Consider the following 16875-nt stretch of genomic DNA (forward strand, 5'->3'; position numbering starts at 1 on the left):
GCCTTGGGACCCCCCAGTCAGAGCTGGTTGATGAGGCCTGGGAGTGCCTTGGGACCCCCCCAGTCAGAGCTGGTTGATGAGGCCTGGGAGTGCCTTGGGACCCCCCAGTCAGAGCTGGTTGATGTGGCCTGGGAGCGCCTTGGGACCCCCCAGTCAGAGCTGGTTGATGAGGCCTGGGAGCGCCTTGGGACCCCCCAGTCAGAGCTGGTTGATGAGGCCTGGGAGCGCCTTGGGACCCCCCAGTCAGAGCTGGTTGATGAGGCCAGGGGCTCTCTGCTGGAACTGATACCTCCACCACCCGACCACGGAGCAGAGGAGAAGATGGATGGAGGTATTGGAGTGTGAAGAGTAACAGGTGTTCTGTTTGTGTCCCAGGCGAGGAAGTTGATCAAGCAGCTGAGGCTGACTGAGACCGACCTGGAGGAGAAGAAGAGGATGCTGACGAAGAAAAGAGACGGCTTCATCAAATTCATCGCTCCAACAACAGGTAGGAACACTGAACTCTGGTTAGACATGGAGAACATTTAAAATCATAATAAAGACATTTAAAATCATAATAATAATACAAATAAACAACGTAATTAAATACATTAAATAATAACTAATTAAAAAACATAATAATAATAATAATAATAATAATGATGATTAAAGAAATACAAATGATAAATAACATATTTTTATAAATTAAATAATAACATTAAAAACATAATAAGTAAAGTAATTGAACATTTTACATAATACATTAAAAGCCCCCCTTTTTAATTGTGCTATTGTTTGTTGGAAAAGTAGAGATACTAGTAAATACCAGTGATAACAACTATATTTGAATGCCTTTTTTATTTATTAAACGTGGAAGAACATGTAAAAGCCAGGGCTTGGAATTGAAAACATAATATAATATTAATACATAAGGTAATTTGATAAATGCAATAATAATAAATAATGTCCTCCTCAGTCCCTATCTTACTGTTTCTACAGGAAGCGTGAATATGTGGACACGCTTCTCTCTGTTGGGTTCAGAGTGAGATCAGATGCTTGAGTTCAGAGTGAGATCAGATGCTTGAGTTCAGAGTGAGATCAGATGCTTGTGTTCAGAGTGAGATCAGATGCTTGTGTTCAGAGTGAGATCAGATGCTTGTGTTCAGAGTGAGATCAGATGCTTGAGTTCAGAGTGAGATCAGATGCTTGTGTTCAGAGTGAGATCAGATGCTTGAGTTTTGTGTTCAGAGTGAGATCAGCTGATTGTGTTCAGAGTGAGATCAGATGCTTGGGTTCAGAGTGAGATCAGCTGCTTGTGTTCAGAGTGAGATCAGCTGCTTGTGTTCAGAGTGAGATCAGATGCTTGAGTTCAGAGTGAGATCAGATGCTTGAGTTCAGAGTGAGATCAGATGCTTGAGTTCAGAGTGAGATCAGATGCTTGTGTTTTGTGTTCAGAGTGAGATCAGATGCTTGTGTTTTGTGTTCAGAGTGAGATCAGATGCTTTGTGTTCAGAGTGAGATCAGCTGATTGTGTTCAGAGTGAGATCAGATGCTTGTGTTCAGAGTGAGATCAGATGCTTGTGTTCAGAGTGAGATCAGATGCTTGTGTTCAGAGTGAGATCAGCTGATTGTGTTCAGAGTGAGATCAGCTGATTGTGTTCAGAGTGAGATCAGATGCTTGTGTTCAGAGTGAGATCAGATGCTTGTGTTCAGAGTGAGATCAGATGCTTGTGTTTTGTGTTCAGAGTGAGATCAGATGCTTGAGTTCAGAGTGAGATCAGATGCTTGGGTTCAGAGTGAGATCAGCTGCTTGTGTTCAGAGTGAGATCAGCTGCTTGTGTTCAGAGTGAGATCAGCTGAATTTGTGTTCAGCAGTGAGATCAGATGCTTGAGTTCAGAGTGAGATCAGATGCTTGAGTTCAGAGTGAGATCAGATGCTTGTGTTTTGTGTTCAGAGTGAGATCAGCTGCTTGTGTTCAGAGTGAGATCAGATGCTTGTGTTTTGTGTTCAGAGTGAGATCAGATGCTTGAGTTCAGAGTGAGATCAGATGCTTGTGTTCAGAGTGAGATCAGATGCTTGAGTTCAGAGTGAGATCAGATGCTTGAGTTCAGAGTGAGATCAGATGCTTGTGTTCAGAGTGAGATCAGATGCTTGAGTTTTGTGTTCAGAGTGAGATCAGCTGATTGTGTTCAGAGTGAGATCAGATGCTTGGGTTCAGAGTGAGATCAGCTGCTTGTGTTCAGAGTGAGATCAGCTGCTTGTGTTCAGAGTGAGATCAGATGCTTGAGTTCAGAGTGAGATCAGATGCTTGAGTTCAGAGTGAGATCAGATGCTTGAGTTCAGAGTGAGATCAGATGCTTGTGTTTTGTGTTCAGAGTGAGATCAGATGCTTGTGTTTTGTGTTCAGAGTGAGATCAGATGCTTGTGTTCAGAGTGAGATCAGCTGATTGTGTTCAGAGTGAGATCAGATGCTTGTGTTCAGAGTGAGATCAGATGCTTGTGTTCAGAGTGAGATCAGATGCTTGTGTTCAGAGTGAGATCAGCTGATTGTGTTCAGAGTGAGATCAGCTGATTGTGTTCAGAGTGAGATCAGATGCTTGTGTTCAGAGTGAGATCAGATGCTTGTGTTCAGAGTGAGATCAGATGCTTGTGTTTTGTGTTCAGAGTGAGATCAGATGCTTGAGTTCAGAGTGAGATCAGATGCTTGGGTTCAGAGTGAGATCAGCTGCTTGTGTTCAGAGTGAGATCAGCTGCTTGTGTTCAGAGTGAGATCAGCTGATTGTGTTCAGAGTGAGATCAGATGCTTGAGTTCAGAGTGAGATCAGATGCTTGAGTTCAGAGTGAGATCAGATGCTTGTGTTTGTGTTCAGAGTGAGATCAGCTGCTTGTGTTCAGAGTGAGATCAGATGCTTGTGTTCAGAGTGAGATCAGATGCTTGAGTTCAGAGTGAGATCAGATGCTTGTGTTCAGAGTGAGATCAGATGCTTGAGTTCAGAGTGAGATCAGATGCTTGTGTTCAGAGTGAGATCAGATGCTTGTGTTTTGTGTTCAGAGTGAGATCAGCTGATTGTGTTCAGAGTGAGATCAGATGCTTGAGTTCAGAGTGAGATCAGATGCTTGTGTTCAGAGTGAGATCAGATGCTTGTGTTTTGTGTTCAGAGTGAGATCAGATGCTTGAGTTCAGAGTGAGATCAGATGCTTGTGTTTTGTGTTCAGAGTGAGATCAGCTGCTTGTGTTCAGAGTGAGATCAGATGATTGTGTTCAGAGTGAGATCAGATGCTTGTGTTCAGAGTGAGATCAGATGCTTGTGTTCAGAGTGAGATCAGATGCTTGTGTTCAGAGTGAGATCAGATGCTTAAGTTCAGAGTGAGATCAGATGCTTGGGTTCAGAGTGAGATCAGATGCTTGTGTTCAGAGTGAGATCAGATGCTTGTGTTCAGAGTGAGATCAGCTGATTGAGTTCAGAGTGAGATCAGATGCTTGAGTTCAGAGTGAGATCAGATGCTTGAGTTCAGAGTGAGATCAGATGCTTGAGTTCAGAGTGAGATCAGATGCTTGAGTTCAGAGTGAGATCAGATGCTTGTGTTCAGAGTGAGATCAGATGCTTGTGTTTTGTGTTCAGAGTGAGATCAGCTGCTTGTGTTCAGAGTGAGATCAGATGCTTGAGTTCAGAGTGAGATCAGATGCTTGTGTTCAGAGTGAGATCAGATGCTTGAGTTCAGAGTGAGATCAGATGCTTGGGTTCAGAGTGAGATCAGATGCTTGTGTTTTGTGTTCAGAGTGAGATCAGCTGCTTGTGTTCAGAGTGAGATCAGATGCTTGTGTTCAGAGTGAGATCAGATGCTTGTGTTCAGAGTGAGATCAGATGCTTGGGTTCAGAGTGAGATCAGCTGATTGTGTTCAGAGTGAGATCAGCTGCTTGTGTTCAGAGTGAGATCAGCTGCTTGGGTTCAGAGTGAGATCAGATGCTTGTGTTTGTGTTCAGAGTGAGATCAGCTGATTGTGTTCAGAGTGAGATCAGCTGCTTGTGTTCAGAGTGAGATCAGCTGCTTGTGTTCAGAGTGAGATCAGATGCTTGTGTTCAGAGTGAGATCAGATGCTTGTGTTCAGAGTGAGATCAGCTGATTGTGTTTTGTTTTCAGAGGAGATTAATCGGATGAGCCGTAAACATCACAGATCTCCAGAGTCGACAGAGAGCGACGTGGAGGAGAAACTACTGGAGGTGGAAGAAGTGACGGAAAACTCGTCAGACGATCAGATCCTCGTTACCAAGAAGAACAACGTAAGAAATACTCATTTTCTAACCAAACTAAAAAGATGGGTCTTCAGTTTTAAAAGCTTGCAGACCGGATGTCTATAGAGAGGTGCAGTGATGAGTCCTAAAACCAGGAAGTGAGTCAGCATTTCACCACTCTGTTCCCTGGTCTCAGAGCCAATGGGATCTCTCCATAGGGTTTTCAAAAATAGCTGAAATAAGGTCTGTGGTTGAGACACGTTGAAGAGACGGGTCACGGTTTGTTCTAGGACATTAAATCCATCAGCAGTGACCCCACTGGTGATTTCTGAAGAGTTGACGTGTCTGAATAACGATGGTTATTACCAAGTGGCTGAATAGGACTACAGAAGTCGTGGAGGACGTTGTACGTCATTACACCGAACACGTAAACACTCCTCTAAAGCAAGTACCTGCCTCCTGCAAACTGTTCAAACAAACGCTTCAACTCGTTCAGTTTAGAATCTGTATGTTTGAATATGGATCTGAAAGGTGGGGGAGGTAAGAATGGAGAAACCGGCTCGAGATCGCTAGAATGTGAAAATACGCAGCCGAAAGAAATCTGCCACTTCCTTCAGAGCCCCTCCTCCAACACACACGAACGCGCACATGACCAATGAGGGCACGAGATAAGTTTGTGCACAGATGGAAGGCTGACAGGCAGGTAGGCCATCCAGTTATTTTAGCCGGGCCGGCTCACATGATTGGTCGTGCTTTTTACAGTACCACAGCTTCCACAGATGAGATGTTTGTATGAATCTTTTGTCAAAGCACTTCAGATATTCATTGCTATCTGGATGTTAAGAGCATTCCATGGAATATAACAAGTGTTTCTGAAGTGAATTACCTACCCCACCTTTAAGTTGGCGTGACGTTGAAGTCGTGCTGCTGGACTCGCCTGTAGTTCCTTTATAGCGTAAAAGTTAGCATTTTGCTTCTGGCCGTTAGATTTATGATTAGAAAATGATAAAAGTAGAGACATGTGGAGATGATCCGGCTGAACAAAACGTGCATTTATCAAACAGGTTCGTTTTCCTCAGACCTTATTTCCAGCTATTTTCCAAAATCCAAAAAGTCTAATGTGCTACAGATTTCTTTTAAACAATGTGTGTTATAAAAACTTATTTAAATAAATATGACATTTCCTAATAAAGACACATTTTTGTAATTTATTTTGTTGTAATTCAGTTAAATCTTGTTCCATGTATACGTTAGCTAATGGTGTGTGTGTGTGTGTGTGTGTGTGTGTGTGTGTGTGTGTGTGTGTGTGTGTGTGTGTGTGTGTGTGTGTGTGTGTGTGTGTGTGTGTGTGTGTGATGTGTGTGTGTGTGTGTGTGTGTGTGTGTGTGTGTGTGTGTGTGTGTGTGTGTGTGTGTGTGTGTGTGTGTGTGTGTGTGTGTGTGTGTGTGTGTGTGTGTGTGTGTGTGTGTGTGTGTGTGTGATGTGTGTGTGTGTGTGTGTGTGATGTGTGTGTGTGTGTGTGTGTGTGTGTGTTGTGTGTGTGTGTGTGTGTGTGTGTGTGTGTGTGTGTGTGTGTGTGTGTGTGTGTGTGTGTGTGTGTGTGTGTGTCAGGTGGAGGAAGGGGCTCAGAGTGTTGCCATGGAGACGCTGGTGAAGAGGCGGCGGACGAGGAACAAGAGGAACTCAAAGTAAGAACTGATCTTGGAATCAGAGGATAGCAGGTTCGAGTCCCTCTGCAGTCAGCATGTCGCTGTGTCCCTGAGACACTTCCTGTGGGGGTTGTCCTCAGTACTGAGTCTGTAAGTCGCTTTGGATAAAAGCGACTAACAAGTCACATGTCATGGAATCAGCAACATATCATTAAAATATTTTGTATTGATGAAAAACATTAGCAAACAACAAAGTTATAAATAATATTTGACTGTCTCCACCATCCCTAATCCCTGAGCAGGGGGTCCGCGGGGTCTTACAAAGTATTCAAAGTTGATAAATCAATTTAGTGAAAATGAAGGCTATTAAAAAGTATTAAACAGCATTTCCCAAGGTATTACATTTTGTAGCTTGTTCTCAATAAGTATATGAATTGTCCAAAGAGGTATTCTACAGTCTGCCTGAATGTAATCATTGCGTAGGTGTGTAGTGTGATTCTGTGTAGTTTATTTATGGCATCCCGTTGGATTTGACGTCATCAGAACAGGACATCGCACGCTCACTGCTTGATAGCGCGAAGGCCCGTTTACGCCGGTTGTTAAACAACATGGTTATGGGGAAATGCAAGTCTGCGTCCAAATGGTTGGAAGATAAGGAGGAAGGACAATCAATACTGAATATAGTCAATGTGAGGTAAAGTGTGTTGCCAAGGTAACCGGTTAAAACTCAAAGTGGAGATGAGGTCTTAAAATGTATGGAAAGGGTCTTAAAAGGTCTTCTATGTGACTTCTGGACTCCTGCATAGACCCTGATGTATAACACCCATTACAGAGAGGAAGGGTGAAGACAGCGATGACGCCCTCTTACTCTCGGCATGCGTCCTCATACCAAAATGCAGATTTCCCCGTGAAATATGAACGTGATGCCAGAAAACAATATCTATGTTCCTCAAAGATGGTGTGATTACTCAACAGAGCGTCAGACGGCAGAGACAGCTTTGGTTTTACGGAGCTCCGACGTCACGTTGTTTGCGTACTCGGAGCCATCTTGTATACGAGCGTCATGTTCTCTCCAGAATGTACCATCTTATATACAAGATCAGCGCCATAGTATCACCTCATACTATATCTCTCTAGAAAACCCCCCGCCTGCCTTAAAGGGTTAGCCGGTGAGTGTAATCTGACGTGTTGTCTGTCGTTGTGTCAACAGAAGCAGTTTGAGACAAAAGAAGCCGGTTGATTTTCACAGCAACTCCCCCGCCTTCAAAGACCTCAGCTCCATGGTGAAGTGCAGAGACTCCCCGAAGGCTTTTAGGCTCAAAGAGGTGAGACAGAAACCACTTCTTCTTCTACTGACTAACTATTTGGTATTTATGGCCAAGACCCTGTTTAAAAACTTGATCTCAAATAATATGAATTGATAGCAGTTTGAGGAAGGCCACATGTTCGCCCTCTCGGGAAGCATCATGTAAACAAACTGGTACTTCCTGTATTTGTATTTAGTACACCTGTATTTTGCATCTCAAGCTCTTTTCTGACAGCTTTACTGTCGCTTGAGGGTGACTGACACACACACATGCGTTAGTGTGACTTCAGCTTTAAACACACATTTGAACACAGTTTGTTTTGTGTTTCAGGCTCAGCAGGAGATCCTGAATCTGCAGAACGAGACGGCGAGACTGAAGAGTCTGAAGATCTGTCTGAACCAGAAGAGAGAGAACTTCATCAAAAAGATCAGAGAGAGAACAGGTGAGGAACCAGGTGATGTGAGGTCTGGGATACAACAGGTATCTGAACATTGCATTTATTTACATTTGATTATACTTTGTTTAAAATGTAAACACTTCTATAAGGAAAACTCATCAAACAACAAAATCATTCTAGCAAGCTGTATCTAATGTGTGTGTGTGTGTGTGTGTGTGTGTGTGTGTGTGTGTGTGTGTGTGTGTGTGTGTGTGTGTGTGTGTGTGTGTGTGTGTGTGTGTGTGTGTGTGTGTGTGGTGTGTGTGTGTGTGTGTGTGTGTGTGTGTGTGTGTGTGTGTGTGTGTGTGTGTGTGTGTGTGTGTGGTGTGTGTGTGTGTGTGTGTGTGTGTGTGTGTGTGTGTGTGTGTGTGTGTGTGTGTGTGTGTGTGTGTGTGTGTGTGTGTGTGTGTGTGTGTGTGTGTGTGTGTGTGTGTGTGTGTGTAAGACAAGGGCACCTTCCGCTCTCGTAAGCAGAGAGTCCAGGGGAGTCTGCAGCACCTGACGTCCAAACACACGACGATTGAGGAGAAGAAGGGGCGCCCAACAGCCAATCAGCTGTCAGCAGAGAGAGGGGGCGGGGCCTCAGACCCTCCAGCTTCGAGTGATGACGACATCATAATCACTTCCTCCTTCCCACAGCAAGATCCTCCCCTTTCTGTTTCTGCTCCAATCATACAGCAGCTTCAGAGGGTCGTGCAGATGCTGCCGCCCATCATGCCTCCTCCTGCTGTTTCCCACAATGCATCAGGGGAAAGTGACAGGCCCAAGACGGTTCCCAAGATCCTGTCTCCTCCTGCTGTATCCCACAATGCATCAGTGGAAAGGGACAGGCCCAAGACGGTTCCCAACATCCTGTCTCGCACTAAGAAACCAGCTGTGTTGCCGTGCTATCAGGCTATGTTCCCATTGGTCGGTTCTGCGTTGCCGGGGCAACAGTTTCTGGCCTTCAGCCCGACGGTGCTGCAGACGTCTCCGTCACCAGGTAACTATCGATCTCTGTCACTCTGCTCTCTGCCGCGACATGCTTTTATTTTGAAGTAATACAATGTCTTCTTCCTGTCTGTAGGCGTGACATCAATCATCAACATCCCTGGTCAGGTGATCCATCTCCCCTCTCTGCCCCGCCCCTCCACAGGTAACATTTACAGCAGCTACACCACCATAACACTAACTAACTAACTTACCAGACAGGTACATCGACTAACTAACTAAACAGTTAACTAATAGCTCAAATGTACAAGTATCTCAACTAACCATCAAATACAAATTAATTTACTAATGTTCTCACCATACAGGTAAATCAACTCACTCACTCACTCACTCACTCACTCACTACACAGGTAATCAACAACTTGTTAACCACACAGGTAACTTAACAAGTAACTCAACTAACTAAATACCTGACTAACCACACAGGTAACTCAACTAGCTAACTTACTAACTACCTACATAGTTATCTCAGCTAACTAACCACACGGGTAACTCAACTAGCTAACTAAACAAGTAACTCAACTAACTAAATACCTAACTAACCACACGGGTAACTCAACTAGCTAACTAAACAAGTAACTCAACTAACTAAATACCTGACTAACCACACAGGTAACTCAACTAACTAACCTACTAACTACCTACATAGTTATCTCAGCTGACTAACCACACAGGTAACTCAACTAACTAAATACCTGACTAACCACACAGGTAACTCAACTAACTAACTTACTAACTACCTACATAGTTATCTCAGCTGACTAACCACACAGGTAACTCAACTAACTAACTTACTAACTACCTACATAGTTATCTCAGCTGACTAACCACACAGGTAACTCAACTAACTAACTTACTAACTACCTACATAGTTATCTCAGCTGACTAACCACACAGGTAACTCAACTAACTAACCTACTAACTACCTACATAGTTATCTCAGCTGACTTACCACACAAGTAACTCAACTAACTAAATACCTGACTAACCACACAGGTAACTCAACTAACTAAATACCTGACTAACCACACAGGTAACTCAACTAACTAAATACCTGACTAACCACACAGGTAACTCAACTAACTAACTTACTAACTTCCTACATAGTTATCTCAGCTGACTAACCACACAGGTAACTCAACTAACTAACTTACTAACTACCTACATAGTTATCTCAGCTGACTAACCACACAGGTAACTCAACTAACTAACCTACTAACTACCTACATAGTTATCTCTCCTGACTAACCACACAGGTAACTCAACTAACTAACCTACTAACTACCTACATAGTTATCTCAGCTGACTAACTACACAGGTAACTCAACTAACTAAATACCTGACTAACCACACAGGTAACTCAACTAACTAACTTACTAACTACCTACATAGTTATCTCAGCTGACTAACCACACAGGTAACTCAACTAACTAACTTACTAACTACCTACATAGTTATCTCAGCTGACTAACCACACAGGTAACTCAACTAACTAACCTACTAACTACCTACATAGTTATCTCAGCTGACTTACCACACAAGTAACTCAACTAACTAAATACCTGACTAACCACACAGGTAACTCAACTAACTAAATACCTGACTAACCACACAGGTAACTCAACTAACTAAATACCTGACTAACCACACAGGTAACTCAACTAACTAACTTACTAACTACCTACATAGTTATCTCAGCTGACTAACTACACAGGTAACTCAACTAACTAAATACCTAACTAACCACACAGGTAACTCAACTAACTAACTTACTAACTTCCTACATAGTTATCTCAGCTGACTAACCACACAGGTAACTCAACTAACCAACAAAATGTAACTAACCTAATAGTTTCTTAACTAAATAGCAACTTCGCAAATAAATAATTCACCAGTACAAATACCTTGAAACAAACTAATTTACATGCTGTCATATTTTACTTGTTTACGACTTACTAACCAAGAAGTTGGCTAAATGACTAAGCTAGTTATGCTAACTAACTCATTCCTGACTCGTGAACTTATGAAAGTGACTAAGCTAGTTATGCTAACTAACTCATTCCTGACTCGTGAACTTATGAAAGTGACTAAGCTAGTTATGCTAACTCATTCCTGACTCGTGAACTCATGAAAGTGACTAAGCTAGTTATGCTAACTAACTCATTCCTGACTCGTGAACTCATGAAAGTGACTAAGCTAGTTATGCTAACTAACTCATTCCTGACTCGTGAACTTATGAAAGTGACTAAGCTAGTTATGCTAACTAACTCATTCCTGACTCGTGAACTTATGAAAGTGACTAAGCTAGTTATGCTAACTAACTCATTCCTGACTCGTGAACTCATGAAAGTGACTAAGCTAGTTATGCTAACTAACTCATTCCTGACTCGTGAACTCATGAAAGTGACTAAGCTAGTTATGCTAACTAACTCATTCCTGACTCGTGAACTCATGAAAGTGACTAAGCTAGTTATGCTAACTAACTCATTCCTGACTCGTGAACTTATGAAAGTGACTAAGCTAGTTATGCTAACTAACTCATTCCTGACTCGTGAACTTATGAAAGTGACTAAGCTAGTTATGCTAACTAACTCATTCCTGACTCGTGAACTTATGAAAGTGACTAAGCTAGTTATGCTAACTAACTCATTCCTGACTCGTGAACTTATGAAAGTGACTAAGCTAGTTATACTAACTAACTCATTCCTGACTCGTGAACTATGAAGTGACTAAGCTAGTTATGCTAACTAACTCATTCCTGACTCGTGAACTTATGAAAGTGACTAAGCTAGTTATGCTAACTAACTCATTCCTGACTCGTGAACTCATGAAAGTGACTAAGCTAGTTATGCTAACTAACTCATTCCTGACTCGTGAACTTATGAAAGTGACTAAGCTAGTTATGCTAACTAACTCATTCCTGACTCGTGAACTCATGAAAGTGACTAAGCTAGTTATGCTAACTAACTCATTCCTGACTTGTGAACTTATGAAAGTGACTAAGCTAGTTATGCTAACTAACTCATTCCTGACTCGTGAACTCATGAAAGTGACTAAGCTAGTTATGCTAACTAACTCATTCCTGACTTGTGAACTTATGAAAGTGACTAAGCTAGTTATGCTAACTAACTCATTCCTGACTCGTGAACTCATGAAAGTGACTAAGCTAGTTATGCTAACTAACTCATTCCTGACTCGTGAACTCATGAAAGTGACTAAGCTAGTTATGCTAACTAACTCATTCCTGACTCGTGAACTCATGAAAGTGACTAAGCTAGTTATGCTAACTAACTCATTCCTGACTTGTGAACTTATGAAAGTGACTAAGCTAGTTATGCTAACTAACTCATTCCTGACTCGTGAACTCATGAAAGTGACTAAGCTAGTTATGCTAACTAACTCATTCCTGACTTGTGAACTTATGAAAGTGACTAAGCTAGTTATGCTAACTAACTCATTCCTGACTCGTGAACTCATGAAAGTGACTAAGCTAGTTATGCTAACTAACTCATTCCTGACTTGTGAACTTATGAAAGTGACTAAGCTAGTTATGCTAACTAACTCATTCCTGACTCGTGAACTTATGAAAGTGACTAAGCTAGTTATGCTAACTAACTCATTCCTGACTCGTGAACTTATGAAAGTGACTAAGCTAGTTATGCTAACTAACTCATTCCTGACTCGTGAACTCATGAAAGTGACTAAGCTAGTTATGCTAACTAACTCATTCCTGACTTGTGAACTTATGAAAGTGACTAAGCTAGTTATGCTAACTAACTCATTCCTGACTTGTGAACTTATGAAAGTGACTAAGCTAGTTATGCTAACTAACTCATTCCTGACTCGTGAACTCATGAAAGTGACTAAGCTAGTTATGCTAACTAACTCATTCCTGACTCGTGAACTTATGAAAGTGACTAAGCTAGTTATGCTAACTAACTCATTCCTGACTCGTGAACTTATGAAAGTGACTAAGCTAGTTATGCTAACTAACTCATTCCTGACTCGTGAACTCATGAAAGTGACTAAGCTAGTTATGCTAACTAACTCATTCCTGACTCGTGAACTTATGAAAGTGACTAAGCTAGTTATGCTAACTAACTCATTCCTGACTCGTGAACTCATGAAAGTGACTAAGCTAGTTATGCTAACTAACTCATTCCTGACTCGTGAACTCATGAAAGTGACTAAGCTAGTTATGCTAACTAACTCATTCCTGACTCGTGAACTCATGAAAGTGACTAAGCTAGTTATGCTAACTAACTCATTCCTGACTCGTGAACTCATGAAAGTGACTAAGCTAGTTATGCTAACTAACTCATTCCTGACTCGTGAACTCATGAAAGTGACTAAGCTAGTTATGCTAACTAACTCATTCCTGACTCGTGAACTCATGAAAGTGACTAAGCTAGTTATGCTAACTAACTCATTCCTGACTCGTGAACTCATGAAAGTGACTAAGCTAGTTATGCTAACTAACTCATTCCTGACTCGTGAACTCATGAAAGTGACTAAGCTAGTTATGCTAACTAACTCATTCCTGACTCGTGAACTCATGAAAGTGACTAAGCTAGTTATGCTAACTAACTCATTCCTGACTCGTGAACTCATGAAAGTGACTAAGCTAGTTATGCTAACTAACTCATTCCTGACTCGTGAACTCATGAAAGTAATTGAGTTTCTGATCTTACATCCTGACACCAGCTGATTTCTTTTTCATTACAGCTGGAGACTTAAACAACCTGCTTCATTTGGTTCCACCATCAACTGCAGAACACCAACAGATACTACAACAACTACAACAACAATCACAACAACAGCAACAGATACTCCTACAACAAATGCTACAACAACCACAACAACAACAACAACAACAACAACAAGAAGAACCACAGGAAAAAACACAAACTCCACCACCTCCCCAGAAAGTGGCTGAAATCCCTCCTGGTCCCAGACCCTCTCCGCCTCCACCCTCCAACCAGGGCCCGTCCTGCTCTCCCTGCCCAGGAAAGAGTGCTGATCCTGGGGCTGAGGTCCTGGGCATGAAGGGGTCTCTGGAGCAGCAGAAAGACGACGAGGGTCTGATGTCCCTCCTCAACGAGATCGACTTCCTCAACCAGCAGACCGTCACCACAGCAACAACAACAACCAGTGTCCTGTTACCGGGGAAACCGTTGTCGTCAGGGGGCGGAGCCAAAGAGGAGAAAGGACCCGCCCACAGCCCCTGGGTCCTAGAGCTCGACTCTGACTCTGAGGATTCGACAAAGACTGAAAACGCTAAATGTGGAGGCGGCGTCCTGGCTCCGCCCCCTCTGCAGCAGATGAAAGTGGGCGGGGCCGAGAAAGTAATGGAACCCGCCAACAGCGATGGGGAAGAAGAAGAAGAAGAAGAGGAAGAAGAAGAAGGAGGAGGGAAAAAAGATGGCGGCGCGGCCTGGAGGCCGATGCCGAGACTCGTTCCTCTGGGGCTGAGAGGAAACCCCCCCAGCTGATGATGTCACGGACTGATGATGATGTCGCAGCAAAGTTGGTCATGGGTCGTCTGCAGGCTCCTCTGATTGGCTGTTGGAGTACGGTTTAGTTTCAGCAACAGTAGAGAGGTGAAATGATGACGTTAGCATCACAAGGGCTGCCTCCAAAGAAAAGCAATATTGCAGGAAATAAGTTCTGCGGCTAACACATGTTTATGAAATGTACTCGTCTTGTTCAGCAGGATCGTTTCCACAAACTACCCCACTGTTAGGATGTTTGAAGCGTAAATGTTATCTCCAGACGTAAAAAGCTAATGTTTGGCTCTAAAACGAACTGCATCGCGGTCACATGACTTCACGTCACCACCGCTTAGCTAAAGGTGGCTAATGTTGGGCATGATGACCTTTAATCGTCTCATTTAGACACTTGAAATTCACCAGTGGGGCACTGAGGTATACTAATGTCATAAACCAGTGTGGACATCTCTTCAGCTTGTGTTCAGCACAGATCTTATTTCACGCTTCTCAACAAAAAAACGTTGACTTCAAAACGAGGTAGCCAGATGTTGTAAAAATGCTGACTCATTTCCAGGACTCATTCCTTGTTAGTGTTCTATGCAGCAGAAGCACCTGACACACCAGAGAGCCAATCAGAAGCCTGGCCTCCTGTAACCTTTTCACACGTCGTTCACAGACGATCAGATCTCATGTTCACCATATTTATGAATGTGTCTCTTCACCTCCGTCCTCTTGCGTTTCAGTTCTCTGACTGAATGAGGCAACGGGCAGCAACTTTTAGGGGAAAGGTTGCCGAGTCATCGTTGCCATGAAAGTTACTCTTCAGTCTCATCATAGGAGAACAAGTTGCCATAAGACATTTTGAGTCCACATTTTCAGTCGTTCAAACTAGTGAGTGAGTGAATGTGTGTCTGATGTGTATAACAGCTTTTTACTTTAAGGAGCACTAAGTTCAATAAGTGGAAATATTTGGAGGAAAATATCAATGTTATCAGAAAATGTTCACAATGGCACAAAAGGTGAAAAAAAAACACTTGATTTACATTAAAATTATGCTATTTCTTCTCAAAATATTACAACTTTATTCTGAAATGTTGGTTTGTGTTACGACAGTCATTTAATTGAAAAAATGTCATTGCATATATTTCAGTTTCTTTGATCCGGTCATGTTCCCAAGACTTTTTATAAAACATATGCACACAGGATCTGCTATGGGAATATAATTAAAAGAGTCTGACGTTTCTTATATTTGAAGAATAAAAACACTAAGTCTGTTTACACTCAGCTGCTCAGTGTTACGGGACGATTAAAGGACCAGGCTGGTGTTTGATTGAACATCAGCTCTGTTGTATCAGCTGCTTCTCTTTGTGTATGTACAGTGTACAGTTGTTTCATTTGTTTTAAAAATTTGTATTTTTGTACGTGTTGAAAAAAAACATGAGATGTAAATATACGTTCTCCATCGGAAGCGACTCGCAGCACATGATACATACTCTGATATACACTAAATAAAGTTTAAATACGTACTCCTGACGTCTCGCTTGTTTGTTTTTATAAAGACCTTTAAGTAGAATTTACTGAGAAGAGCTGAAATCTGCATTTTGGGTAGTTTTTAATGTACTTACTAGCCTCTGTGCTTTATCCTAACAGATTATTTTATGGAAGTAAAGAGAGGTTAAAATAGCTGTTTGTGCAACTGAAATATAATCAATCACTATCATGCTATTTTTAGGCAATAGCATAGGTCTCAGATATATACAAATATATAAAAAACATGTCTATTTGCTCAAAATACCAAACAGATCACCCATTCTAGCCATGCCTCATATCCCTGCGTGAGTTCCCTGACACACCGGGGACACATGTTTATGTATGTATGCTTGATAGGTCCCCTTTAAATGCATTGGTTTGACACATTTTCATGTTTTGCAATTTTTTCCATTGTATTGTTTTTGATGAATCTGTATGTATGCTCAAAACCTACAAGACGAAATTAAACAAATGTAATTTAAAGATAAAGATGATTCTGATTCTGAACACTTGTAGTTTGAAGCTGTAGTTTGTAGTTCTGCCGCTGGATGGCGCTGCTGCTGCACACGGTGTTCGCTGCAGCGTCAAATGCGTCAAACTGGGTCAAACACGACGACACCGGAAGTGATGCTTCACTGTCAAAGTAAAAGTACGGTATTGGCGTGGAAACGGTTAAACCCAAAGGATAAGGTGTTGTTTAAATTACACTGACATTTAGAGAATAACGAACATATTGATCGTGTATATGTGTATATGAGGCTGCAGAGGTTATTCCTGATGATTTAAGAAATATTAACGGTTAGGTAAAGTAGCACAGACTTGTTTATTTTGTATTCCGAATCCTATGTGCATTTTATTTGTATTTAGTTTGTTTCCTTGTTATTATTTTATGTCAAAGTCGAAAAATAGACTTATATGTACAGTATATAAAGAAAGACTGAAGTTATTCTCACCAAGCTACCAGTCCGAGATCTAGCGGTTTTATTTTGAAAAGGCCGGAAGTGTTTGTGTCGCTGCCGCACGCGGTCTTGATGCTCGGCTCAGTCCGGTCTGTTGCTTGAAGCCGCTTCGCTTCGTGTCTTCGCCGCGGCGGAGGAATAGGATGCGGAGCAGGAGCGGAACCGCAGCCCATGACCCGGATCAGCCCAGAACCAGAACCAGGACAGGCTGAACCCTCCTCTTCCGGCAGCATGACAGCAGTGGAGGACAGAGCGATACAGACAGGCTCCAGTAGCCGCTGACAGGGACAGTTAGCCGGG

The 16875-nt window shown here is 42.3% G+C and overlaps 1 protein-coding gene across 1 annotated transcript; it reads left to right on the forward strand.

The window, feature by feature from the left end:
* Nucleotides 1–375: 375 nt before the first annotated feature.
* On the forward strand, nucleotides 376–15619 carry LOC117474465 (bromodomain-containing protein 4-like; the record flags this gene model as incomplete). Its single annotated transcript, XM_034120263.1, is given in 8 exon segments — nucleotides 376–487; nucleotides 4124–4263; nucleotides 5827–5903; nucleotides 7075–7189; nucleotides 7502–7613; nucleotides 8053–8589; nucleotides 8674–8742; nucleotides 13323–15619. Coding segments are annotated over 8 exon segments (1929 nt in total), but the record flags the coding sequence as incomplete, so codon positions are not given.
* Between the last annotated feature and the right edge of the window lie 1256 nt (nucleotides 15620–16875).

Source organism: Trematomus bernacchii, unplaced genomic scaffold (assembly GCF_902827165.1).
Source record: "Trematomus bernacchii unplaced genomic scaffold, fTreBer1.1, whole genome shotgun sequence".
NCBI lineage: Eukaryota > Metazoa > Chordata > Actinopteri > Perciformes > Nototheniidae > Trematomus > Trematomus bernacchii.